Below are 27,264 nucleotides of genomic sequence, written 5' to 3'. Positions count from 1 at the left end.
GGGACGGAGCGCGTTCTCGGCGGCGCGCAGTGGGCGGGGCCTCACGGGGGAGAGGAGCGGGGCGTGAGTTCGCGGCGGCGCGCAGTGGGCGGGGCCTCATGGGAGAGGAGCGGGCGTGCGTTCGCGGAGGCGCTCGGTGGGCGGGGATTCGCGGGACGGCGCGCCGTACGCACGTTAACAAGCGTCAGCAGTCAGGGCCGCTGGGCCCCCGGAAACGCTCGCTCGTTTGGCGTATTTCTGGTGCGCCGCCTGACGTGAGACTCATGGGATTGGCACCTGTCAGATCCGCCAGTTAGCGCTTGCTCTAGGCTCTTCCCTAGAGCCGGAAGCAGCTGCTGCTGGGCGAGTGTCCGACTGGAGCCAGGGAGCCGGGATTCCCGCCCGGCGGGTGGGCACGATGCGGCTGGGCTCCGGGACCTTCGCTGCGTGCTGCGTAGTAATCGAAGTGCTCGGGGTCGCACTATTCCTTCGAGGATTCTTTCCGGTTCCCGTTCGTTCCTCTTCCGGGACCGAGCACCAAGCAGAGCCCCCAGCGCCTGAACCCTCGGCGGGTACGAACACCTTCCCGGCGTCTCCGCTCTGCGGGCCCAGTTTTGCCCGGAGGAACCTCCTTTTGAGCCCCGCCTCTTGGACTTCTTCCCGGGGCTCCCGGTTGCTCTCTTCCATTCTGGTCCCCACCCCCAGGTCCCCCCCTCTGACCGCTCCAGCCTCCTCTTCAGTATCTTACAAGTCTGTGGCAACCACCCCTGTAAGCCCTACTTCGACCCTCCTCCCTGGTCACCGAAAAGTAAGCTCTCCACACCTGGACCTCGCTTCTCCAACTCAGCTTATCCAATGACACCCCCAATTCCTTCCCTGAGTAGACTTTGAGCCATTCCCTGCTCCTGACATCCTTTTTATTCAATGAGTCACAGCAAAGGTTCCTGCCGACCTTTATCATTTTTTTCCCTATGACATTCCTCCAAGACCCCTTTTTTACCAGTAGTTAACACTCCATAGACCCCTTCCTAGTTCTCATCTACCTGTACTACGTAAGGGTACTCCAGTTTTGGACAAGGTCCATACAATACGTCACCGACCATGTAAACACGCTGTAAATTGCTCACTCCTCCATTAAGCAAAGTAATGTGTTTACTTCAAGGACCCTCGTGAAGGGACTCCCCTGTCCCAGTACTTCTCACCATGCTAAGGGCAATTAATACTGGGGCTCGCTGAGCTTGCTCAATGCCCTCCCCCCACCAGCAGCAGCATCTAGCAAGGACCCGCCTTTCTCTTCAGGTCTATATATGTAGATATAACAGTCTACGTGCTGGAGAAGGATGTAGAAAGTAGATTATAAGGTGCCTGAATGCTAAATAAAGTTTAAAATTCAATGTCCTTTCTTCTTTCAAACACTTTTAGGAGCCAGTTCCAACTGGACCAAACTCCCACCACCTCTCTTCAGTAAAGTTGTTATTGTGCTGATAGATGCCTTGAGAGATGATTTCGTGTTTGGGTCAAAGGGTGTGAAATTTATGCCCTATACAACTTACCTCGTGGAAAAAGGAGCATCTCACAGTTTTGTGGCTGAAGCAAAGCCACCTACAGTTACTATGCCTCGAATCAAGGTAAAGAGTTTGATGTAAAAGTTTACAAATCATGGTTTGGCTTTTCGGGGGTTTAGAAGGGCTCTCTGTAGTCTTTTACTTGGAGTCTAAATTTTAACTAAGTGGTAATTAGTTTGGTGCTGTCAGCCTGGCTGGGGCAATAGAATGCTGAAGATGCTTCACAAGTACGGTGGAGCTAACACCCTGATTCGTGCCCCCTTTTAAGTAGCCAAAGCTCATGCTTCCTAGGAGCGCGTAAAGGCTTTAGAGCCAGATCATGCAGGCCAGCCTCGTCTCAGAGAGACCATCCTCCTTGCTAACTTGTTCTTGTCTTTAATTGTCAGTAGTCTGTTTCAGTCCTGGAAGGAGCCCGAAGGGTTATCTAGTTCAATCTCTTGACTTTATAGATGAGGAAGGAAACTCAGACTTGTCCAGCCCTGTAGCATACACAGTAACCAAACCAGCAAGATCTGGCCTCAACAATTCTCACTGTTTCTACTACGGAAACCCCCTTCAGGTAGGTGTTCAGCCTAGCGAGAGTGGCTTTGAAGTGCATAGTGCTTTACCCAGGAACTACAGATGAAGAACAGAGTAAAGCTGTATTGACCGGCTCAAACTATTTATTGAGACACTACTCTGTGCTAATGTTGTAATGGATGTACAGTCGAGGGAAAGTAGTGTCTCTGCCTTCGTGGAGCTCTTAGTCTCTAAGGAGAGGAATAGCCATTAAACAAATGAACATGCGAATAAATGTGCAGTTATAAAGTGCGATTAATACGTAATGAGAAAGAACAGGGTGTGATGCTCAGTGCCGGTTGGAGGGCTCAATTTGGATTCCGGGGGTGGGGTGGGGTGGGCGGAGTTGGGTAGGAGGGTCAAAAAGCCTGTCCAAGGGAGTTAAAGTCAAGTTGAGACCGGAAAGACGAGTGTAGGGGTGAGTGCAGAAAGGGACAGAGGAGCTTAAAAATGTGTGAATAGATTACACGCTCACATCATGTAAAAGTCTCTGTCCGAGCCTTAGTCTACGGCTGACCATGTGACACCTCACTATTTAATGAAAAGGAGCCACTTCTTGATTTAAAGCTAGGAGGCAGCATTTAGTAGGTGCTCAGTAAATGTTTACTGGATGAACAAAATGGGGATTGAAGGGATCGATGCCACACTTTTCATCGACTGTTTTTTTTTTGTTTTTTGTTTTTGAGTTTCCCACTCTGCCACTTCTGGACGTGGCGTGTCCTTCATTCAGCAGTGTTTATTTAGCATCTGCTATGTACCACACACCATACTAGTTAAGAGGGATTCAGTGAAGAACCAGAGAGCAACTGTCCTGTCCTCCCGGAGATCACTTTCTTATCGAGGGGACAGAAAATATGTAAGTTTACAAATAAGTAATCAAGATAGTTTCAGAGAGTGATACATGCAGTAGAAGAAATAATGGAGGAAAACGTGACAGGGAGTGATGGGAGTGGAGCGGGGTGCCTCTAGTCAGAGTGCTCAGAGACAGCCTCTCGGGACTGGTCACTCTGCTGAGCCCACTCCCGTGAAAGCCAGAACGAAGGCATCAGCTCCTGAACTCTAGGAGGCACAGTGTCTGTCTGCTCCATCTGCTCCTTCAGAAGTGTGGACGGGGCCCATTTCTTCTTCGTTCTGGTGAGACAAGTGCGATCAGGAGTCTGGGCAGATTTGTAAGGAAACGTGCGCACGCGCCCAGCTTCTGCTCAGCCCTGCACATCGGCCAGTGTGCTTCTCAGGGATCCCCATCTCCAGCCCGTTTGTTTCAAGTCACAAACCAGTGTTTTTTTCCATTTAGTTTCATTTTCAGTCTTTTGCAGGCTCTTGCTCCTCATTCCCCATCAGGAGAAACGTGCTGTAGTGAGGGTTAGGCAGGGTCCAGTGGTGTCGGCTAAGGAACGTGTCCCCCGCCACTCTTATAGTGAGGGCACGGGCTTGGTCCCCTTGAGGTGTCGATACAGTTTCCATGAAACGCTGATCCTAATGTCTGAAGACTATTGTCCCTAGTAGCACTTACACGTTAGGGGCCTGCATTAGCTTCTTTATAAAGTTATGTAACTAGCTTTTGAGTGCCTTTCTCCTCTTTAGGAAATTTGTAGTCACAGTAAGCAGCAGGTACTGACCCCTGCTGCCGTGAGCGCATACTGCAGGCGTTACTGCATGCACTGCCACGGTGGCCATGCGAGCTGCGCTCCGTGAGATAGGCGCCACTGTCTTATCCATTTTCCCGAAGAGGAAGCAGGCTTCAAATGGTAACATCAAACTGGAATCAGAAACTGGAGCATTAGGGTGTGTTTGGTTCCAAAGTCTCTGTTGGTCACACCGTGTTGTAGAGCAGCACCACAGGACAGGGCCAGCAAGTCGCAGCCTTCTCAGGAGTCTTCGCAGAGCCTTCCTTAGTCTCCAAATGCAAAAGAAACCCCGTTCCCCAGGCCATAGCAACTGTGAGGAGCCTCCAACGAGCTGATAGACTTGAGCTCCCACTTAGACTTCCTAGGGCTCCCAGCTAAAACCCACTTGCTGCCTGCATGCTCCCTCGGGTGAAGGGGATGCCATGTTGTTTCTGCCCTACTTCAAAATGTCAGTAGGAACGCAAGCCAGTGTGAGAAGGAGGGGAGTGCCTTGGAAAAGCCCCAGGAGAATGGATGGACAGATTCAGCTACATGACAACAGAAAACCTTTATGTGGCAGAAGACATTATAAACATAGTCAGCTGACAGACGGTGAACTGGAAAAATTATTTACAGTTGACATAAAAAACAAGATGTTAAGCCCATGATATGCAAAGAGGATCCAGTCGAGGACAGAAGGCCAGTGGCAACTGGACAAGGATATGAAGAAACCCACCAAGGAAGAAATTGAACGGCCAGTAAAGATGAGAAGATTCTTCACTAGCAGTCATAGCAAGGTGAACGATGTGTAAGGCCAGTTTTTGTCTAGCACGTTGTGAAAATTTGAAGGTCGATGGTAACCTGCTCCTTCACATGAAATGAGGTGAGCAGGTGTCTTAATACCGTAGGTATGACTGTGACCGGATTGAGCTAGCACCTCCACGGCCACCCCCATAGTCCGGTCTGCTGTGGCCCCCAGCACCTCTCTTGCCCAGATCGTGTCCTAGCACCAGTGAGCTCTCTGCTCTTAATACCCGCCGTGGCCTGCGCTCTTCCTGGTAACCCAGGCTCCAGGGCTGTGTACTCCTGGCCCCGTTTACGCTCCCACCCTCATCCGAGCTGCTTTCCGTCTCACTGCGCCTTGTTCACACGGTCACACGTGGCTCGGGCCCCTGGGTGCACTGCCCTCCTCCCGCCTTGGAGCCTTGGCAGTTTACTACATTTCCACCTAGAAAGCCCCACCTCATCTCACCTGGACAGCACTTCAATCTTCAGGTCTCAGCTCAAATGGCACTTCCATTGAAACCTTTAAAATTGACACCCATTAAGACAGTCTTGGTTAAATATATCAAGCGCTCCAAACACCAGAGCACTTGATAGCTGTTTAAAAAAATGAAGTAGGTGTTTTCTGGAGAAAGAGGTCCATGATCTGTTATTAATTGGAAAAGAAAAGCAAGTTGTAGAGCTGTTGATATAGTTTGTTACTCTTTTGGTAAAAAGTGGATCTTTGTCTATTTGTGGTTGTACACATATGTGCAAAAGTAGAAAAGGTACTCATGAAAAGCAGCTAGTTTTCTCTAGGGTAGAATTTGGAGGAAAGAGAGAGGCTCACATTTTAAAAATAACTTTATTGAGATAGAATTTTTATGCAGTACGGCACATTTTTACGTGCACAGTTCGATGAGGTGTAGCAAAGGTGTATATCCATGCCGCCCCACCTTCCCCCGGAGAGTCTGATCCCCACCCCGGGGTGGTGACTGTTGTCGCTATTAGTGTGTTTGTGTAGTGACTTGCCAGACTTATTCTGGGAGTTTGGCTCCCGCTGTGTGTGCAGTAACTGATGTCTCTGCTAAGTTGTTTGCTTAATTCTTATTTTTTATTTTTATTTTTTTAGCTGGTTTCCCTAAGGGTCAGCCTAGCTTGGCGGGGCCAGATTTCACTCTCTGCAGGTGCACATGTGAGTTGGGCCACACACTCCCTGTCTGGGAGTTTATTAGTCTGCCCTGACTCTCGCTTTCTGTTTGAGCAGAGCATCCTGCTCATCCTGGAGGGACAGTTACCTAGGTGCTGTCTGGTCTCTCCTGAGTGTGCATTCAGCCCCATGTGTGCACGCAGCCCTCAAGACCTCACGAACAAGTGGGGCTTAGAGAGGTCGGCTGCACCTGCCCCATTCTCCAGATCCCCCTTTTAAATTGGGGGTGGTCTCTTACCACAACGAGCATTGAAGCCTCAGGCACCTGTGGTGTCTGCCTTCCTGTTGGTCTCACATCCTTGGCATGGCACTTTTCCGTGGAGTTCCCAATCAGGTGGCCCTCCTGGTCCTCATGGCCTTTGCTTCCCAGAGCAGGAAAGTGGCAGACAGCCCAGTCACAGTGGCGCCGGCGCTCACAGCCAGGGTTTAGCAGTTTGTCTGGAATAAGAACCTCTAGATTTGTTGTACGTCTTTGGTGACTTTTCAGAATCCTGAAAAGGTTGTTTCTGACAGTTTTATCCGGTTTTATTGTTGATCTTGTGGGGAGGATTTGTTGAGCTCCTCACTCACATTCCAGAGGTCCCCTTAATTCACATTTGCAGTTATTTGCTGTTAAAGAAGTCTTGACAGAATCGTCACACCTTTGGTGTGGTGCAGATTCCTGCCCATTTCCATTGCGCAGGTTCATGGACACTAGTGTGTGGGCTGTTGGAAAACCCAGGTCACAGAAACATGAGCCATTGTGTGGCCTCTTAGAGTCTGCTGAAATGCGGGAGGTTTTTGACTCAATCCTAGGTCAGAAAGGTGTGAGGAATGTCACCCCCACACCCTCCTCCCAGCAGGTACAGTGTCGCCTTGGGGTCCCCCCGGTGTCCCGGGCCATGGCACTGTGTGAATTCATGCGAAGGCGCTAAGAGTCCGCCTTCCTCCCCAGGTGGGCAAGAAGCTGCCCTTCCACTCGGGTGTGGGCGTTGGAGTCTCTGGGTTGTAAGAGGAGCAGGTGGAGTTTGCTGGTCACTTGGAGCATTTGGAAGCTCAGGTGAGACCCAGACCGTGGGTTTTCCGCACGCGGCACACTTGGCCATTCGCTTCAAGCCTCATAATCCGCAGTTACCCAGAGACACCACGGCCGCCTCCTTACCTTTCCTTGGGGGGAATAGGGTCAGGTCTTCACTACTAAGTTTTCTGGCTTTGCCCAGAATTGGGGTGAAGTTTTCCCTCTTCGTCCTGACCCTGACCCAGCCTCCATTCTCTCACTTAAGGCTTGTGTCTTGCATCTGTGACATGATTTCCAGCACCCTTCCCATGCTACCCTTTGGACCCTGTAGTCTAATCTGTGAATGTTTACTCCCACAGGCGTTGGTGACAGGGAGCCTCCCTGGCTTCGTCGATGTCATCAGGAACCTCAATTCTCCCGCACTGCTGGAAGACAACGTGATCACACAGGCAAAAGCGGCTGGGAAAAGAATGATCTTTTACGGAGATGACACGTGGGTGAAACTGTTCCCGAAGCATTTTGTGGAATATGACGGAACAACTTCATTTTTTGTGTCAGATTATACAGAGGTCAGTTTTCCCAATAAACGCAGAGCACGGGAGCGAGTGCAGGACCTGGCGCATTCAGTTAGTGGGAGGCTGCGGCGTTTCGCGTGGGGCGTTTGTTTATGTGCCGGGAGTAATGTGGAGACACCGTAGACCTTGTCCATTCACATAATCACTTACAACCTGGGGCGTGAGTCCTGACACAGGTGTGAGGAAATTCTCTGGAGCCCCAGGCCTGGAGCAGCCGAGCACTATAGGTGGGGCCCGAAGGGTCAGGAAGGGCTTCCCAGCACAGAGCCATGTGAACCAAGTTTTGACAGGGGAGCGGGGACTTCCCATGTGGACAGGATGAGGAGGCAGAGCCCAGGGCTCCGTGTGCTGCCTGGATCCTCGAGGCCGCTGGTTCTTCTCTGAGTGGGACAGCATCTGCACTGGGGAGGTTTGAGGGCAGCCGGTGAGCTGGGTGGAGCTTGGTCCTGAGGAGCATCGGCCCCAACGAGGGAAGAGTGTCATTAGAGCCATAGTTATAGGGGGGCCCATGGAGCAGTGTCACACGTGCTTGGTGTTGGCCTTGCACCCCTCCGTTTTCTGGGCCTGGTGAAGCACCTGTAGTCCACTTACGTTGGTGCCCTCTGCTGCGCTGGCCTGTGCAGACACAGTGGCTACTGTCCAGCTGGGGCCCCCATCCTGAATACCGTCACTCAGGAACACTTGTCATGGTCAGAGATTTTCTGTGGGAGGGAGCGGGGCTCAGCGGGTAGGGCTGAGCAGGCCAGCGGCTATGTTGGGGGTTGCTCGACTTCTGACCGCCGAGCGCTGCGTGTCTTCCCTCCCAGAACAGCCGCACCGGGCACAAGTAGATGTGAGGTCCCCTGAACTCTAGGTCCTGTTCTGTCTTAGCTAACTGCCTTTGGCCCTTAGGTACTTTGTAACAATTTAGCACCTGTCGAACTCAGTCATTTGCCCAGTTGAGCCCCAGCAGTGAGCCCGCACGATTTTTTGTCAGAACAAAGCTTGTTCATGTAAATTATCTATCTGTATGATACGTTCTGTCTGTAAGCTGGAGACATAAAGAAACCGATGTCAGCTTGATCCAATGCTAATGTTCGCTGAATTTTTCATGACAGTTTTTTCTTTTCTTTTTTTTTTTTCAAGCTCCCACGAGTCCTATTACCTAAAATAAATCCCTGTAATTTGTAACAAGCATATCATTTTTTCCTGGGGGGGTGAAGATCAAGGGGAGTTAGAGCTGTTCACGTGGACTTTTCCCCCTTTGAAGGTGGATGACAATGTGACGAGGCATTTGGACAAAGTACTGAAAAGAGGGGACTGGGACGTGTTGATCCTCCACTACCTCGGGCTGGACCACATCGGCCACACTTCTGGGCCCCGCAGCCCCCTGATCGGGCGCAAGCTCAGCGAGATGGACGGCGTCCTGGTGAAGATCCACACCGCGCTGTTGGCAGAGGTGAGGTGCTAGCATGCCACAGTGCCACCGCGTCCTAGAAACAAAGCCGCCGACGGGAACTCAGGTTGCCCTGCGAGAACGTGCACCCACCGCTGCTCAGGCAGCACTCAAACAGCGCGTGCGCACGCTGGGCACGTTACGACGTCCTGCGCTGCCTCGGTCTCCCAGCAGCCCTGTAGCATAGCGGCTGCGAGTGTCTCTACCATCACCCGTCCTCCAGCTCATGGTTCCTGAGTGCCTTCTCTCTTGCCATTCCTGTCCAGGTACCGGTGGGGCTTATGCTCTAGTCAGGAGGGCAAACAAGCATAGTAAATGAATACAGAGTATTCTTGACAGTGATTGGTGCCAGAGGAAAAAGTCGGCCAGGAGTGGGGAGCAGCGTCAGAGAGAGTGGCTATAACTTTAACCAACATGGTTCGAGTAGCCACATGAGGTGTGAGCAGACACTTGGGGGCGGGGGGAGACAGGTGTGCCGTTGCCAGGTGAAGAACAAGGGCCAGGCAGAGCCTGCCAGGCACATGTGAGGCCAGCAAAGCCCATTGGTCGGAGCCCCAGTTGCAGAGAGGCGGCTGCATTTGATAGTTGAGGGGCTGACGAACGATGTACCCATGCTGTCATAGATGGAACTGAACCATATCTTCTGCCCTGAGAGCCTTAAGCATGAGCCTCCTGTGCTGTGCGACCTCCATGAGATTCTGTTTGTTTTATATATGACATTATTTGACCTTGACCCTTTGATCTGACTACAAGCTCATAGATTTAAAAAGAAACTAACTCATTTAGAAAGAACTACTGTTTACAAAATAAAGCTAAAGCAAAGCGTAACAAGGTCGTGTGCTCTCAGTTTCAGTGTGGTTGAAATATTTCTCCTTTGCCTTCCAGGAAAGGGAGACTCTTTTGCCCAATTTGCTGGTTCTTTGCGCCGATCACGGCATGTCTGAAACGGGAGGTCATGGAGCCTCCTCCACGGAGGAAGTGAACACCCCTCTGGTCTTCATCAGTTCTGCATTTGAAAGGAAACCTGGTGAGAATGTCGGGCTGTTTAACATGTTGGAACTACATTTCATTTGTTTTCTGTCATCCGGTTGTAATTTTAAAAACCGTTTTTGAAAGCTACTTTTGAAATATCCTGAGCAATGTGCAAACGAAAAGTAATGGGGCCAGGAGCAGTCGGGAGACGAGTTTAGGCTTCTGGCCCTGATTCTTAAAATACAGCTATTCTTCGTGAGAATGTCGCTGTATGAATGTCACTGCCTAGAACTGCAGGTATGAACTGGAAGAATTGTAAATACTTAAACTTTTTTAAAAAGATCCATTATTTGAAATTATATATTAAGTAGCAATGAGCAGTCATAGGACTAGTCAGAGCGGGATTAACAGAGGACTCGTCTGTCCTGGTTGGCACACCCCAGCTCTCCCCGCAAGACATACACGGCCCCTCTGACCCTTGCGGCCTGCCTCTTCCCACACTTGAGCCTGGCCTTTGGCTCCTCACTGTGGACCCTCGCCGGCCATTTCATAGTGGGACGCTCTGTGGCTCCCTCCACATGATCCCGGTGTCATCCGGCACTGCTAGCTCTCGTTCTGGGACCTCCCATTTCTCCGGTTTCTTCCTACTTCTCACGTTGCTGGCCTGTCTCCTGCACTCACTCCTGACATCATCTTGTTCACGTCCATGGTTTTCAGTGCTGTGGACAAGCTCACACCTCTCAAGTTGACCCCTTCAGCTCTCTCCTCTTTCTCAGCGTCCAGACTATCACTTAGCTGCCTGTCCACCTGGAGCAGATGCGACTCTCACAGAGATTCCACAGATGGAGCAGACACGACTTCTCGTCCAGTCTGCCCTTGTTGTTTCTATCTACACATGGCACCATCCACGGGGTTCAGCAAGTCCATAATCTTCCTTCTCCCTGGCCCCCACCTTCCAGCACATCCCACCCTCTCGTCTGGAAGGCCTTTCAGGAGCCAGACTTGGGGCACAGTAAGAGCCTTATGTGAGGCTTCTTGCCAAGCTCTGGAGCCGCGTTCCCCATTACTAATGTGCCCTGGCCTCAGCCCTCCCCAGCTCTTCCCTCTCAGCCTCCGGCCTCCTGACATGTGGGTTTGGCCTCTTGTGAGCTGACCCGCCGGTGCCTGCCTTCCAGTGAGTGTGCACAGCACCCACCAGAACACCGGCCCCACCCGTTGCCCCATGCACCCCAGAGCAGGTCTGTGCGGCTCCCCAAGCCAAGCGAGAGTCTCCACCGGGAGCAGCCGTCCCTTCCACTGTCCACTGCCCAGCAGAGGCACACTGAGCACCTGCCGGGACCAGGCGCGAGCCGGGCGGTGTGACAGCTTTCTCCCTCCGGGAGCTTTTCCCGTGCGGAAGGAAAGACTTGGCTAAGCTGGCTTTCTTCATGTCAGAAGGTTAAGGTTATTTCACTCAGGCGTGGGTGCTTCGTCTCTGAGGTGGGTCCTCAGCCCTCTCTTCCCGGGAGGCCCGACTGCATCTCCAAGGCCAGGAAGGGCCGGGGCGCTGTGCTCGCAGACTGCCCTCAGGGCCAGCGGTGTGCTCTGGGTTTTTTGTTTGTTTTTCAATTTGAGTGTTTGAAGAATAGTTCTATTCTGTGACCTCATTCTTCTCACTTTATGAGCCAGGACTGAACTGCTAGTCCCTTCAGAGCTGGGGCGCCATCATCAGGAAGATTGCATTGCTCTTCAGTGGGCACCGGCCACATTCCCCCGCCCCGTAACCCCGCACCCACCACGCAGCTGTCCACAGCGACTCATCTTTCTGTCTCTGTGAGATTCACATCTTCAGGACATGTCATAGAAGTGGAACCCTGCAATACGTGGTCTTAAGCGACTGACTTCAAGGTCCACCCACACTGTAGCGAGGACCAGGTCTTCGTCCCTCTCTGCAGCTGAGTGATAGTTGTGTGGACGCACCAGGCACATTTACCCATTCGTCGATTGATGGGTATTTGTTTCCACGGTTTCGCCATTAGGAATAATGTTGCCGTGAACGTTGGTGAAGAAGTTTCTGTGTAGACACATGTTTTCATAGGGTGTCATTTTTTCCCTCGGTACAGCTTTGCCTCACGCCTCCTCTGTGCTGTTCCCATCAAACGCATAACATTTCTTCATGGTATACGCTGACAGTACAATTACGTATATGTCGTTTCGCATACAGTCGGCCCACTGAGCAGCGAGGGTTTGTGCGGAGTGAGCAGGTTTTAAACATCTTTAGTTCAGTGGGCCTCCCTCACAGTTCAGACCCACCTTGTTTGGGGCCAAGTGCGTTCCGATCACGGCTGGGGATTCACGTTAGCTGAGGACCTACTGTCGTTGAGCCCAAATCTTTGCTCAGGTGGTCGGTTCCTTAAGCCCCCACATTCATGGGTCGACTGTAATTGCTTTTTATAACAGTTAAGAGAACTATGTCTTATGCTGTCTTTTGTCATCGTATAACTTCCTTAAATAATGCGCTTTGCCTTCTTTTTAATGGATCCAAATTACCATCTGGAGTCACTTGCTTTCAACCTGAAGAACTTACTTTAGCATTTTTTGTGAGGCAGGCTTGCTAGCAACAGATTGTCTTTTCGTTTTTTAATCTTTTTTAACCCTTTCATTTTTGAAAGATAGTTTTGCTGGATATAAGACTCCTGGGCGAGTGTCCGTTTTTCTCCCAGCACCTCGGCTGTGCTGTCCCCCGCCTTCTGGCCTCCGTGGCCTGTCGTGAGGCATCAGCTGCTCGTCTAACTGGGGCTCCCATCTGTCTTTGTCTCTCAGAGTTTTTATTATGACGCGTCCATGTGTTTTGTGTTTATCCAGCTTGGAGTTTATTTAGCTTCTTGGATGTGTAGATTCAAGTTTTTCATCAAATCTGAGAAATCTTTTGTTTTTTCATATTGCATAATTTTTATCAACCTGTCCTTAAATTGGATTATTCTGCTATTTTGAAATCTGCTCCTGAGCTACTATATTGAGTTTTTCATTTCAGTCCTTTTTTGTTCAACTTCAGTTTCTACCTGGCTCTTTTTTTGTAATTTCTGTCTCTTTATTGATGTTCTCTGATGAGACCTCATCGTCATGCTTCCCTTCACCTGTTCATGCATAGTTCCCTGTAGGTCTTTGAATGTGTTCATGACAGCTGCTCGAGAGACTGGGTCTATCGCTCTGATGGCCAGGCCTGTCACAGGAAGGTTCTGCTACCTGCTATTTTTCTGTTTGGGTTGTACTTTCTTGTTTCTTTGCGTAATTGCTCATAGTTTTTGGTAAAAGCTGAACATCTTAAATAATAATTGTATCCAGCAACTCTGGATACTGATTCCCTCACCTCCGGGCCTGTCGTCTTTGTCGTTTGCTCGTTTATTTGTTGCGTGACTTGGCTGTACCATTTCCGTGACGTCTTTCCACTGCAGTGAGCAGTCTCGGCCGCCACTCCTGTGAGGGCACAGCCACATTGGGATGACAGCATTCCGAGTGGTGCTGTCCTTTTCTTTGACGTCTCTACTAAGCTGTTACCTCCGTTGCTGTCACACCCAGCTGTTAGGCTCCACTCATTGCCAGCTGATGGCTCTCTTAGTTTTGACAATTTATAATAAGCGTGCTCCACAGTCTGCTCTCATTATATTGGGGCCCTTTTGCAGAGGTAGTGTTCAAGGCCAGTTATAGGTCAGATTTGAGAATGACTAATATCATGGACGGTCTAGGGCCTGTCACTTAAACTGTTTTTTTTCCTAGGTGACATCAGACATCCAAAGCATGTTCAGCAGACGGACTTGGCTGCAACTCTGGCGGTGGGGCTCGGTCTGCCGATCCCAAAGCACAGCGTGGGCAGTCTTTTATTCCCCATCGTAGAAGGAAAGGCGATGAGAGAGCAGCTGAGATTTTTACATTTAAACGCAGTACAGCTTAGCAAATTGTTGCAGGAGAACGTACCGTCATTTAAGAAAGGTGAGTCCATCAGTAGTTGCCGACGTCATCAGACTGTGTCTGCCGGCCGTCGTCGTCTGTCTCTGCGTGTGTGGAATTGTGTCACTGTCTTCCGAGACCCCGGCTACCACCCGCTGGCAACACCCACAAGTGCTAGAGTCAGATCAAGCTCTTTCCTTAATTTATTCATTCCACAGATGTGGACTTCTTTTCGTAAGTTCCTATTTGGCTTTTTAAAGCATTGGAAACAGAGCAGTATGAGGGCTCTGCCTCAGGGAGCTTATTACCTTCAAAGGTGGGGAGAGAGAGGGAAGTGGCGGTCAATGTCAGATGGTGACAGGTGCCTTAGGAAAAGGTGAACTGGGCAGGGGGTGGAGAGCGCAGGGGGCGAGGGCCGTCAGGCTGGCTTGGCCTTTGAGCTTGGGAGGGAGCATGGTGGCAGGTGCAGGGTCCTGTGTGGGGGACGTGCCCACACATTCAAGGAGTGGCCAGGAGCCAGAGGGGCTGGAGCATAGCGAACTCTGAGGAAGGCAGAGGACATGAGGTCAGAGGGATACAAGGGCCTCTGGGACACTGGGCTGGACCAGGGGTCCCAGCCATTCCGAGGTGGGTGGGAAACTCCTGCGGGCTTCCCTGCAGAGCCTGCATCTTCCACTTGCATCTTCCAAGGCTCTCGGGCTGTGCAGAGGGTCCTGCCTGGCGCTGCAGGAAAGGTGGGGGCTGCTGCGGAGCCTCAGTGAGGGTGTAGGTGGGAGCCCAGGCAGTGGCAGTGGAGGCACATCCTGGGTACGTTTTGAAGGTGGCACACGCTGTGCACAAGGCATGAGCGAGTCAGAGGCGTAGAAGCAACTTGGGGTTTCCAGCTGACCGGTGAAGGGTGAAAGAGTGGAGCGATCGTGGCCGGGGTGGGGGAGCTGTAGGAGCAGCAGGTCCCATGGCGGGTGCTCACGAGGCGAGGGCCTTGGTGTTGAGGAAGCCACGCAGAGAAGGAACTTCAAGAAGGAGAGAGCGAGGAGCTGTGTCGAGTGCTGCCCACAGTAAAACAAACTGGGCGTTTGAGAATCAACCACCCATCTGGCAAGCGCGGTTTCCAGCGACTTGGTCGGGAACAGACCACGCATGCAGCGCTAGGACAGAGCCGCCGAGGTGAGTGCAGGTGAGGGACAGGACGCAGCAGATAAGGCAGCTCTGGTGGGAACGGGGAGTGGGCTGTTGTCTGAGGTGGGGCATTTTGATTTTAATCTAGGAGAAACTAGGGTGTGTTTATTTTGCTGGTGGGAATGATCCAGAACAGGAGAGAGCAGCTCCCTAGAACAGTGCTTTGAAATTATGTATTCTGACCCATCTGGGTACATAAAGGGCGAGGTATGTGACTCTGGGACTGGACTTGCCTGGGGATCTAGAGGAGGTCAACTCTCAGTCTGAAGCAGCGCTTAATGGGATGTTGACAGGCTTCCTATCTGAAATAGTGGAGTACTGCCTAGTAGAGGGAAGCCCCTGAGTTTGCATTGAGATGTAAACTGACCATGATTTGCTGGTGGAAGACAAACCCTGCCAGCAGGGACCGGTTGGGACCCAGATATCCTAGGTGGCAGGTGGACTTAGGGAGCACCAGCTCTTAGTCTGTGGGGAGGCCCCGGGCAGCAACTTTGTCAAAGGTGGGACCCGGTCACAGTGCACATTTTAGGCCAGACCAGAGATGACACTTATTTTAGTTATTTTCAATAATAACTTAGGAGCTCAGCAGCTTTTGCTAATTTGTTGTTACTAGCAATGTGTGTCTTTCTAGCAAAAACACCAAAAACACAGAACAGCGGGGGTGGTTTGCTTATTTCAGGAGCAGCCAGGTGGGGAGTGTTGAGAACTGCAGGATGTGGCCGGAAATGAGCCTGTGAAATGAGAGCACAGCCCGGTCCCTGGACTGAGAACACGTTCACGGGCCTTACGCCTCCCAGACACCCTTAGTCCGCACCGTCCGTAACCGCGTTTCCCGAAACCAAACTGCAGACGCGTCTGACACTGCAGTACGTTTCCAGGCCCTCGTGACGTCCAGCCCAATGTGACGCAACTCGCCGTCACTCATCTGACTTTCTATTGGTTCAAGTGGGACAGGCCTTTCCCCCCTCAGGACTATTGCCAGTCCCATTGACTGGATGTCCTTCCCCTGTGTTCACCTGGTGAATTCCTGGGCACCCTTTACCTTTCAGCTTAAATGTCCCCCCTTCCTTGTCCCCTACCCTCAACCCCAGTCAGGTCGGTCCCCTCTCCATTACAAGAGTCTCTCGTTATTCCCTTTCTTTTCCTCCATGGCATTTTCCACAGTTTGTGATTACGCACATCTGTGAGTCTCCCGCTGGCGCTCAAGCCGGAGCAAGCCGGAACTATGCGTAGCATGTAGCACGTAGCACTGAGTCAGCAACTATTAGTAAATATTTGTTTGGATGTTCACACAGGTACCCCCTATGTCTCTGTGACCCTGGGAGGTGGGGGTAGATATAGCAGCTCCCGTGTCTGTGACTCAGGGTGGTAGCGTGTAGCAAGTAAGGGTGCCGGCCTTGATCCAGACTACCCGAGTTTAGATCCCGTGAACTGACATCCGAGTTGCCTGCTCTCTGGAATGGGTATGATAATTGTCCCTGTCTCATCGGTCATGGGGAGAGGACAGGAGTGAGGGACTGAGTCATGCCAGCATCCAGCACATGGTACAGGTGAGCCGGCACCAGCAGCGATGGGGGATCTGTACTCCTTGGGCCCATGCTCAGGGCTTGTGCAGCAGGTGTGCTGGGCCGTGCAGGACAGGTGGTGAGGGTTCTGTCCTGGCTGTGATCGGGGCAGGCTGTGGGGGGTGGGCACAGCACTGGCGGACAGGACTGGGCACTCAGAAAGGCACAGCCACCTTGGAAGGGCTCTGCTGGGAGTCAGGAGCGCTAAATACCAGGGATCCCTAGAAAGGAAATTCTTACTTCGCAGACCAGTCAAGGCACAAGTTAAGTCTGGTCCAGCTCTGAAAGGAGGGAAGGCAGCCCCTTGACCTTGGGCAGCATACTGCTGCCCTCCCAAAGGGGGAGCCAGCAGCAGCTGAGGCATCTCGTCTCCCGGAAGCTGTCCCTAGTCCTGACTTTGCATCGGAGGTGGAACCTCTAGGCCGTGTGGCACATTGAAGGCACCGCTCAGTGTCGTGGCAGGAGGGGCTTGGAGCCTGCCATGCCTTTCCAGAGAGGCCTTGTGATTACGGGAGCCGGTCAAAGGTGGGAGCTGTTGGTGGAAGGCAAGAGGGCCAGCTGCACCGGGAGTGGATGCGGTGGAGAAGGCGTCAGCGCACCAGCGCTGGAAAACTTGTAAAATCGGGACCCGTTAACATAACGCATTCTTGAGTGGTTTCTGTGCTGCGGGGAGAAGCACATTGAAGAAGATGGAGGAAGACGAGGAGGCGGCAGGGTAAAGCTGGGGCGGGAGGTGGGGGGCGGGTGCCGACCCCACCTCCCAGATCACACCGCCCAGGTGTGGTTCGTCTGCGCCAGGCGTCAGGTTTTACCACACGCCGTGAGACCCGCATCCCCTGAGGCCAGACGTGTGCGTGTCTGATGTGTACGTGTCGTCTCTTCCTCTTCTTGTTAGAGCCTGGATTTCAGCAGTTTAAAGTGTCAGAAAGGTTGCATGCGAACTGGATCAGACTGTATTTGGAGGACAGTAACTCGGAAGTCCTTGTCAGCCTGGGAACCAAGGTTCGGCGGCAGTATTTGGACGCCCTGAGGACCCTGAGCCTGTCCCTGAGCAGACAGGTGGCCCACTACGATGCCTACTCGATGGCGGTGGGGACCGTCGTGGTGTTGGAGGTACAGTGCTCGTGGTGGGTCACAGCACGGCTATCAAACTGATTTGGTAACTCAGCCAGAACTTTCAGTTTTAAAGTACAGATTTTCAGAAAATGGAAAGCTGTGAGTTTTCTCGCTTGTTAAACTCTTCCACTGTGTCCGTACGCACAGCGTCCTGTCAGGCCTCAAGCGGCCCTGCCCCACGTGGCCGCGGGCGCCCATTCTCGGCGATTCATCAGAAATCGTGTTTATGGGGCTCTCTTCTGCTTCCGCCACTCGAACGGTTGATGCAAGTCAAGAGGTGGGCCCGGCCGTCGTGGACACTGCTGCTGTCCTCTGTTCCAGGTCCTTGTCCTGCTCCTGCTCAGCATCCCACAGGCGCTGAGCAACAAGGCTGAGCTGGACGTTCCTTTGTCGTCGCCTGTGTTTTCCCTGCTCTTTTACTTGACGTCCCTGGTTCTCCTCGCCCTTCACGTCATGGTGTGCACTTCGGCCGGGCGTTCGTGTTACTTCTGCAGCCTCTCGTGGCTGACGGCGGGCGCAGTGATGCTGCTCATCTCTGCCCTGCTCTGCGTGGTCGCGTCTGCTCTCACCAAGATGTTTCTGGACGGAAAGCTTCTGAGGAAGGTAAGGCTGGTTCCCTCAGACACGACACCTTCGCTCATCGGCTGGTTGCAGTGGCAGGGTGACGATGGGGAGGGACACACACAGTCGGTGCCAGTGCCCGGGGCTGGAGGGACCCAGCACAAGGGTTGTGCGACACCTGCTGTGTCTGCCCGTATCTGAGGAAGTCACATGCCGTTCGTAACACATCTTTCTCCCCGCGAGAGCAGAGGTTTCCCGAGGCCATTCAGTGTTCTAGGGCCTGACTCGTGCCTGGTGTCTGTCTGTTGCGCACTAGCTGCGCATGAGCAGTAGGATATACATCGCGTCGTTGTCAGACGACAGTCACTGAGTTCTCGTGTTTAGTTTTAGATGCTTTAAGTTAGTATGTTTCAAGAGCAGTACTGTGATGCCAACTTTGTCATTTCAAAAAACTTAATGGAGAAATTAGAGGTCCAATTTGGTGGAAAATGTCCTCGGCGTTCTTTGGTGCCAAGGAGCTGTAGCCGCTGAAGGCCCGGACTCCAAGACCGAAGGACGAGGGCCATGGAGGGCTGGGTCCCGGAGCTCCGGCACTGCCGAGCGGGCCTGGGTCTGAACATCCGTGGCCGCGCCCTAGGAAGACTGGGTGTGAGGAGCCACAGGCGTGTGTCACAGCACGTTGTGTTCCGTGAGCAAGAGCTTTTGATCCATGCGGCTAAGGTACGTGCGATTTCAGATTTTTCCTTTACAAACACATCTTCCTTATTACAGAGTCCAGCTTGTTCCGGCTCAGGGTGGTCAGAGTTAGAGCTTCTTATCTTGTTGGGGACCATGGGCCATGTCGTGAGTCTGGGTGCCAGCAGCTTCATCGAGGAGGAGCACCAGACCTGGTACTTCCTTGTCAACACCCTGTGTCTGGCTCTGTGTCACCAAGTCTACAAAAACTACTTTCCGGGACCCGATGGGGGGCCCCAGTGCCACCCGTACATAGCAGACGGATGTGACTGTGCAGCAGCAGCTCTGCAGGGCAGGAAGCCTGCTTGGGACGGGGCAGAACTTGGAGGAATACACGAGAGCCCCGCTTCCCTGGCCACGCACCCAGGCAATGAGAAGTGGGTGGTGCTGGCGAGCCCGTGGCTGATCCTCGCCTGCTGCCGTCTGCTGCGGCCCCTGAACCAGACGGGCGTGCAGTGGGCCCACCGCCCCGACCTGGGCCACTGGCTCACCAGGTGAGCGGCCTGTCCTTCCTCAGCCGACTGGCCACGCAGACGCTCCTCTCAGAATTTAGGCCTATTTTTCATATTTGGGATAGAGATGGTTTTGAGATCTGAAGTAATGGAAAAATATACCACGACCCATGAATTGATGTTGAAAAGTATATTTATTTGAGTCTACCCTAATACGTTTGGGTTTTTATTGCTAAAAAAAATTGCTGTTGTTTGAAGACCTGCGAGTCTTCAGTGATGACCGCAGCAAGAAGGTAATTCTGCCACTTGCCACCTCCTGCCAGACGGCACAGGGCTGGGCGAGTGTGTGTCGGAGCCCTGGGGGGCTCTGCCCCTTGGCTCCGTCCCAGCTGACGGGCCTCTGTGCCGGTCATGCAGGTGGCTCTTCAGCCACCGCCAAGCCTCTCAGGGTGGCTGGAGGACCTCATGGTGTCGCAGGCGGGAGGAGGGAAGTAACGGGCGGCGGCTGGAAGAGGGAAGGTCAGCGTGCGGGTGTGCGATGCATTTGATCGTGTGTCGGCGACAACTTAGACAGCTGAGGGAACAGAGCAGAGCAGAGCGAGGCGGTTTCCCGAGAGCGCGGCGGGCAGGGTCACCATCTGCTGCGAGGAGCTTCTGTAGAAATGGCCAGCGGGAAGGCGGCTCAGGGCAGCAAGAGGCACATTCCCGTCTTACAGGAGGGACCAGTGGAAATAAAAGGGAAATGCTCACGCCCCTCGTAACTCGGGAGCTTCGGGAAAGCCCGTAAGGACACTCAGCGCGGCCCTTAGCCACTTGGTGCGGACCCGTGACCTCACCGGCTGCGCTTCTGAGCGATTTTTGGCGTTTCCATTTCGCTTCAGCTCCGATCACAAAGCCGAGCTCTCCGTCCTGGCCGCCCTTTCCCTCGTCGTGCTCTTTGCGCTGGTTCAGCGGCGGTGTTCCCGGGCCTCGAAGATAGCGATGGCGCTCGGCCTGCTGGGCGTCTACTGCTACCGGGCGGCCCTTGGAAACGTGCTGCTCCCATGGCGACAAGGCAGCAAAGACATTTCAAAGTAAGTGTGCCGGCAGACCTGACAGACCCTGTTAGGTCTGTTTAACGTTTTAAGGCCTAAAAAATGCCATGCAGTCCTTGGGACACTGGAGTTTGTGATTTCGTCAACACCCACCAGAGCGTCTCAGTGAACTGATCCTGTTACTCTCTTTTTTTCTGGTAGGAGAGAGAAAAATAACTTGGGAGTAGTTGTGTGAGGTTTATTTCTTAAAATAAGAGATTCTTTAAAAACACAGACCCCAAAAGGGATGAGGGCGACAACAGCAAGTGGGCGCTTCCCAGCAGCTGGGAAACAAAGCCGAGACCCGGCCGGTCCCGTGTTTCCGCCGAGCTCCGGTGGGGCCGGGAGCTGCGAGCCGCTCCATCACGAACACGCCTTCTGCTTGTCAGGTGGCAGCTTCTGTTTTTAATGGCGATGTCGAGTGAGGCGAGCCAAGGCCGTTGCGGAAGATTAGAAAGCACGTGGGGAACCTCGAGTGTGTCCCACCCTCTGGCTCAGGCGTCCCGTTAGAGAACCGATCTCCAGAATGCAACAGGAGACGGGGCCTGAGCTTGGGGACGGGCGTGCTCTCTGAAAAACACGGGAATCAGCCAGCAGTGCTGGGACGAGCCTCTGAGTTACGCGAGAGCTGTGTGCTGGGGTCTCGCGGCCAGTGAGCACTTAGGAAGTAGTGTTTTTTTTTTAGAACACATACAGGTGTGGGCCAGTAGGCCGCGCAGCCGTGGAATGACCTGAGCTGACAACGCTCATAGTTTTCCATGTTTATGTGAAAGGCTAAGATGTGTGACCGGTTGTGATTATATTTAAGACGTGATCGTGGGTGGATTCGATCTTCCTTTTTCACTCATTTTTGTATCACTTTCCCAATCAGAGAAAGAAAAAGAAATATCTTCTTTTATAAGGTCAAGATGAAAGCTGAGGGCTGTGCCAGGCCATGTGGGTGGCCAAGGGGCTCGAGGGCACACCCGTGAACAACCTGCCACTTGGTCTGAGGCGTCAAGGTGATGCCAAGCGCCCAGCCGAGGTGACGGCAGGGTGGTGGGCCTTCACCTGGACAGGAAGGTCAGATGGGGTGAGCATGGGGTGCAGACATCTCAAAGGATTGTCACTTCAGTGTTTGAGACTGGGCAGATGTCAAGGCTGGATATCCCATTTCAAGGTGTTCAATGCAGGTTTGTTTAAATCTCAAAGCATGATATGTGGATGAATTTCTCATTTCCTCTCAGATCGATGCACCTGATTTCAGCATCACTCACTTCAGAGTTTGGATCACTCACCTTACCTTTCAGGGTACAGGGGTATGTCCCTTGTTGGTGTCCCCCGTCAGAGCCCAGGACAGCCTGGTATTAACTTACGCAGCTCGGTTCTCTCGCTTCTGTTCCCCGCCCCAAGCTGCCTGGCTCTAGATCCATCATGGTCCTGGATCCACCCCTGTTCCAGAGCGGCCCTTCTTCTAGCTCCCCTTAACAGCGGCTTCTTGCTACCCTAATCCCAGATGCTGCAGTGCACCGCTACCCTAAGCCCTCCTTCTTGTGGGAGTTCTGCTCGGCTTTCCACCCTGAAGCCCAGGCTCGGCTGGTGTGGAGGCCAGTGGCCGGCGTCCTCGGTGTGTTGGCGCAGCCCTGACCGGGTCGGCATCCGATGCTGTCCTTCTCCGGTTTGCCCTTCAGCCTGCCCTGCGTCCTCCAGAGGCAGAGCCCAGCACCCGCTCAGGACCTTCTCTGGTTACTTGGGCTTCTGCTGAGTTCTCCTGCTCTAACCCCGAGGGGCTATCATGAGCTCAGCTCCCCACTTGGCTGTGGGGTTGCACCCGGCCTCAGCTACTTGGCCAGGCTGTAGCCCTGTGACGGGCCTTACACCGGTCTGTGGTGTCGCCATTGCTGCCAGGGACATGATAGACAGTGCTCAGACTGTTCCAATTAAACTGATTATACTAAAAGAAGTAAAATGTTTTTTTAACACATAAGCCTTCCTAAGAAAATCTGAGATGTGAAAATTCATTTTTTTTTAAATAGTGACGTTGTGGTTATTTCATTAAAATATTTATTTGGCATTACTTTAAACGACCACTTTTTCTAGTATCTATAGAATATTTGATTTATGAAACTTACTTAAAATATATTTTAGGAACATATATGTTTTGTAAGTTGAAATCCTTTGGCATAGTGTCATAAATTGTGTCCTTTACAGACAACTGTAAATGAAGTGCTGAATGCTTCGTTCATAATAGTCTTAACATGGACTGCGTGCCGAACACTTTTGTGCTTTCTCTTGTTTGATTCCTGGGACAGCCTTGTGAGGCGTAGGTGCCAGGTCTCGATACTTCAGGAATGACGAAGTTGGGCATCAGAAGGCTTAGTTAAGCTGCCCCAACAGCAGAGCCAGTAGGCGGCAGAGCCCAGCCTGAGCTGGCCTGCCTTTCTCCAGACCCTGCGGTGTGTGCATGCGGTGGCGAACCCGCTCAGCCGTATCCCAGCATCCATGAGCCACGGCAGCCCTGGCGGAGCTGGCCCCGATCCTACCACAGCATTTGCTCAGGTTCACCGTGCGAAGCAGGGGGACAGTCTCTCTGCTCGTGTAGTGATGGCTCTGATCTTGTACCCAGGTAATCCCCTGGCCAGATGAGCCAGACGGCCCCTGCGCCAACTCCATCCGAGAAGTGCACACCGAGGGGCCCCGCCTGTCGCCCCTGGGCAGGGGCTCTAGGGGGACAGACGCCCTGTCTCCATGGAGTTTCCGATGGGCAGCGCTGTAGCTTGTCTACCCAGCTAAGTAGACACACGGTCTTCACGGGGAAGCACGTGTGTGAATTTCTCTAGCTGATGCTAACGAAGCTCATTTGCTTTGCGTTTTCCAGGGGCATTGTGGAAGCGCGTTTTGTTTACGTCTTTGTCCTTGGCATTCTGTTCACGGGCACCAGAGACTTGCTGAAATCCCAAGTCACCGTGGCAGACCCCGCAGTGAGGGCCGCGGGCCTGTGGGAACTGCACAGCGGGCTGGTCCTCCTGGCGGCGCTGCTCCTGCGGCCGCATAACCTGCCCGTCCTGGCGCTCGGCCTCTTGATCCAGACGGTGATGGCCAAGTTCATCTGGAAGCCGCTGAGGCACGATGCGGCCGAGGTCACCATCATGCACTACTGGTTCGGCCAGGCGTTCTTCTACTTCCAGGTACGTTTTCATCGTTGTCACGGGTAGAAGGCGACTGACTTTTTACACGTCACTTGTCTTTCAGTTTTCCTTTGAGAAAATTTTACTGTGAGTTGGGAAGTTATGTTTGTTCTGTGAAAGGACCATCTGTGGCTTGTGCATGAATCTAGCTGTGTTCAGTGAGACACCACACGATGGCCTACGTTAGACAGACGTCTGCGTGCGGACCTGGCCGCCGAAGACAGCGCTCGGCTGCTGTGCTCGGTCTGCGGGGCACGGGCAGCTGGGGCAGCGCGTCGTGTCCCTGCTGCCTCATCTGAGGAGGATGGTGACTGCGTCCTATGCCCTTTCCCTGCTGTCAGCACTGGACGCTGTCGGCTGTCCCCACTGGGGCCCAGCGCGTGTCACATCTCCCCGTAGCCAGAGGAGGAGGCCTCCTGGGGTTCGCAGAGCCACAAACAGCAGCCAGGACCGTGTCCTGGGTGGTTGGACAAACTGCCCTGGGCAGGAGCCTCAACTGGGCGGAGACATGTTTGTGCTGTCGGATTTCTGAATGTCCTGACTATCTGAGGGAAGGTCGCAGGCACCAGCACAGACAGAGTGGAGAGGGGCTGAACCCAAGGAGACCCTTCTCTTGACCCAAACCCTGCCCTCTTGTGCAGGACTAGCCTCCTGGCAGCAGGTCACTAGCCAAGACTGGCCAGTGACCAGCCAGGACCTTGCTTCTGGCACTCACCCACATGCCAAGCGACAGAGCAGCCAGCCTGCCTTCAGCCTGCAGCGGTGCCTCCTCGGCCACTTTGCCTCCCGGGGTCACTTGTGGCCCTCGGATGGGGCCCCTGGGGATCAGTGTCTTAAGTAGATCAATCTGAGGGAACTCGGCATTTGCCCCCGTTCGTCAGCAGAGTTAGGGCTGTTGTTTCTTAGAGGGAGATGAGCAGATCAGGGATCGCTTGTCCAGGGCCAGCACAAGACAGGAGAGGCCAGGAGGCCGCGGCTCCTATGCGTCGACGTCACCGTGAGCACAGCCGTCTGTACCTTTTCACGGCACGAGCAGCTGTGTCAGCGCGGTTCTCCGTGTTCCAGGGAAACTCCAACAACGTCGCCACAGTGGACGTCTCAGCAGGCTTCGTGGGCCTGGGCACCTACGTGGAGGTCCCGGCTGTGTTCCTGACGGCATTTGCGACGTACACAGGGCCCGTGCTGTGGGCCAGCCACTTGGTGAATTTCCTGAGCTCCGAGAGCAGCAGGTAAAGCCTCTCCATCCTTCTCCAGAGTCTGCCACGGGGAGGCCCCAGGCTGGGAGCCCAGCAGTGTGGACGGCAGCAGCGGTCCACACAGTAGGTCTTCTGTCCATTCCCCTCAAGCATAGGTCGCCCTTCTCAGAGATTACAGTCGTGGCGACCCACTGGGCGTTGCAGCGGCGGGTCCCTGTCCGCTTTGTGAAACTGAGATGCAGGGGGCAGTGACCTGGGCACTGCCCACCTCATCGTAGCCAGGGAGGGCGCACCTCCCGAGTTTCCCTTTGCCAGGTGTTGGCGCAGTGGCCCCAGGAGGTGAAGAGGTCATGCCTCAGGACCCAGCTCCCTGGGCGTCTCCTACCTGGTAGCCTGGAGCCCTAGTGGAACCCACCTGCTATGTGGCCCTGTTCCTAACAAGCCACGGACCAGTACCGGTCCATGGCCCAGGTACTGGGGAGCCCTGCCTTAAAAGATAGCTTAGGTGTGTGATGATCGTGTCTATGGTATGAAAACGGAGGGAGGATGTCCATGTGCTTTGAGGGGTGGCTCCTGTTTCAGAAATCCACTCCCTCCCTCTTAGTTCAGCAAACACTCGGGACAGTGTCCTCAGACCAGATCAGACCAAGCAGATGCTCCGTTCACAGCACGGAGAAGACCTAAGACTTGTACCTCGTTCTTGTGTGCTTTGCCTTTCATCGTTGATATTTTATAATATATGTGATATAATAGTATAATATATAATATGCGCATAATTTTTAAAAGGATAACTGCAAAATCTGGGGGTGCATTTTTCAAAAATACTTTGCAGACTATAGAGGCACTGGAGAGTGACCAGAGGCGCCTGCCTGCAGCTGTTGTCCCCTCGGGCACCTGCGTGCCCATCCGAAGCATGGACCCCCCCACTAGACTGACCAGATCCAGATGGGGGGCCGGAAGCAATGATCACCTAGCCATTTTCAAATAAGAATTTTTATCACCAGCGTGTTTCTGCCTCACGTGCAGAAGGGTCGTCACTCACACATTTTCTTCTTTGTCAGCAGCGGTTCAGCACTGCGTCGCGCTTGCTTCTGCTACGCACTGATCTGTTCTCTTCCGGTTTCTGCGTATCTCATCCTGGTGACAACCCTGCGTTACCACTTGTTTATATGGAGTGTGTTTTCTCCAAAACTTCTCTACGAGGGAATGCATCTGCTCATCACAGCTGCGGTCTGTGTATTCTTCACAGCCATGGATCAGACCAACACAAAGCCTTAGACCAACCTCTCAAGACCCTGGGAAATAATACATTTTTAAAGTCTACTATTTACTTCATGGATTTGATTAATAAGAATATGTTTAAATGCAAGATGACTTTTTAAAAAGACATGAATTCTACAATGTCGATGGGTGGCTTCAATTCCTTTGATTATTGTACTTGAATTTAGATTAAATAGTAAGTAGTTTAATAAAAGATCACTTGAAAATACTTAATTTGAGTGCTCGCTTTGGCAGCACATATACTAAAATACTTAATTTGAATATGAATCATATGCCCCTTTTGACAATCACTACAGAAACCTCTGAACTTTTCATTTCCTCTGGATAAGTTATGATTTGACCCAAATGTGTGTGTTTGAATTGATGCATAAAAAGCCTGCGGGTTTGTCCTTCGGCACCTTCAAAGAGCCCGAGAGCCCCGAGAAGGGGCTCATCTGCTGCTGGGCTTGATCTTGCAGAGCTCGGCCCCCTTTGCAGTCCTAGAAACCACTGGGGTTTCCAGGGAGCTCTGATTCCTAGGGGTTACATCTGTCAACATTAATGGCATTTGAAAATAAAACTTAAGGCATTTCAAAAAAAATTATTCACTTAAAAATAAAGATATAACCCCGTTGCATGTTAATATAACGTTTTAAAGAAAAATAACTATATTTTACAAAACAAATATTTAGGGAGAACAGTGGCATTATTTTATGTTTTTGCAAATCTCTTTAATGCCTGGCTTCATTGAGAAAGAGTGAATTCTCCATTCAATCTATTATGATATATATGTTTACGTGAAGCAAGCACATCTGTATGGAGTTGGGAAAGGGAAGAGTTTTAATATTCTTTTTCTGATCATCGCGGATGTTCTTTTTTATACCGCACTAAAACTCAACAAATGATAGTTTCTGAAAGGTTAGCTGGAGAAAAAGAAATGGGTGCGTGTAAACCGGGCGAGGCCCTGCCGAGGTCTGCCGGGTTGGCTGCACCAGCACCCATCATTCGCCCACTTGACAGCTGCCGTGTAAGATGTCGCTGGGTGAGCCAGGGGGTGGGATGTGGGCCTCTGTACTATTTTTGCAACTTCTCGTAAGATTTAAACTATTTAAAAATAAAAGTTATTTAAAAAAAAAAAGGATTAGTTGCATTGTGTAATCTGTAACTGTTACCAGTGAACTTTTGTGCTCATTAAAATTCACTGATCTGTCCTGCATCCTAAGCGGATCCTTTACCCAGGTATGACCCTATGACACTACACTGTCATTTGCAGAAGAATGATTCTCTGAGTTACAGAGAATGTTGACACGGTTCATTATTCAGTACCCAAAATCACTAGTTATATTGCCAGTAGTCTCATCAGAAAACTAACT

At 52.3% G+C, this 27,264-nt stretch overlaps 1 protein-coding gene across 6 annotated transcripts; it reads left to right on the top strand.

Moving 5' to 3' along the window:
* Nucleotides 1-171: 171 nt before the first annotated feature.
* Nucleotides 172-26,120, top strand: PIGG (phosphatidylinositol glycan anchor biosynthesis class G (EMM blood group)). 6 transcript variants are annotated; one of them, XM_039838393.1, is made up of 13 exons: nt 172-551; nt 1,402-1,607; nt 7,038-7,247; nt 8,503-8,691; nt 9,574-9,715; nt 13,417-13,629; nt 17,227-17,444; nt 17,769-18,050; nt 18,780-19,237; nt 20,077-20,268; nt 23,126-23,435; nt 24,501-24,664; nt 25,693-26,120. In XM_039838393.1, exons 1-13 carry the CDS (start codon nt 398-400, stop codon nt 25,907-25,909), a joined length of 2,955 nt encoding a protein of 984 aa, XP_039694327.1. In that variant the 5' UTR covers nt 172-397; the 3' UTR covers nt 25,910-26,120. The 6 variants fall into 6 exon arrangements, with proteins under 6 accessions (XP_039694327.1, XP_039694328.1, XP_039694329.1 ...); XM_039838394.1 differs by having other exon boundaries at nt 398-551; nt 25,696-26,120; XM_039838395.1 differs by lacking the exon at nt 25,693-26,120 and adding an exon at nt 25,464-25,669 and having other exon boundaries at nt 398-551.
* Nucleotides 26,121-27,264: the final 1,144 nt, after the last annotated feature.

Source organism: Pteropus medius, unplaced genomic scaffold (assembly GCF_902729225.1).
Source record: "Pteropus medius unplaced genomic scaffold, Ma_sr-lr_union100, whole genome shotgun sequence".
NCBI classification, from domain to species: domain Eukaryota; kingdom Metazoa; phylum Chordata; class Mammalia; order Chiroptera; family Pteropodidae; genus Pteropus; species Pteropus medius.
This window is presented reverse-complemented; position numbering and strand designations above follow the sequence as displayed.

Coding starts and splice junctions, on each gene's coding strand:
- PIGG (XM_039838393.1), top strand. CDS start 398: ATGCGGCTGGGCTCCGGGACCTTCGCTGCGTGCTGCGTAGTAATCGAA. Junction 8,692..9,573: donor ACACCGCGCTGTTGGCAGAG/GTGAGGTGCTAG, acceptor TTTGCCTTCCAG/GAAAGGGAGACTCTTTTGCC. Junction 9,716..13,416: donor TGCATTTGAAAGGAAACCTG/GTGAGAATGTCG, acceptor TTTTTTTCCTAG/GTGACATCAGACATCCAAAG.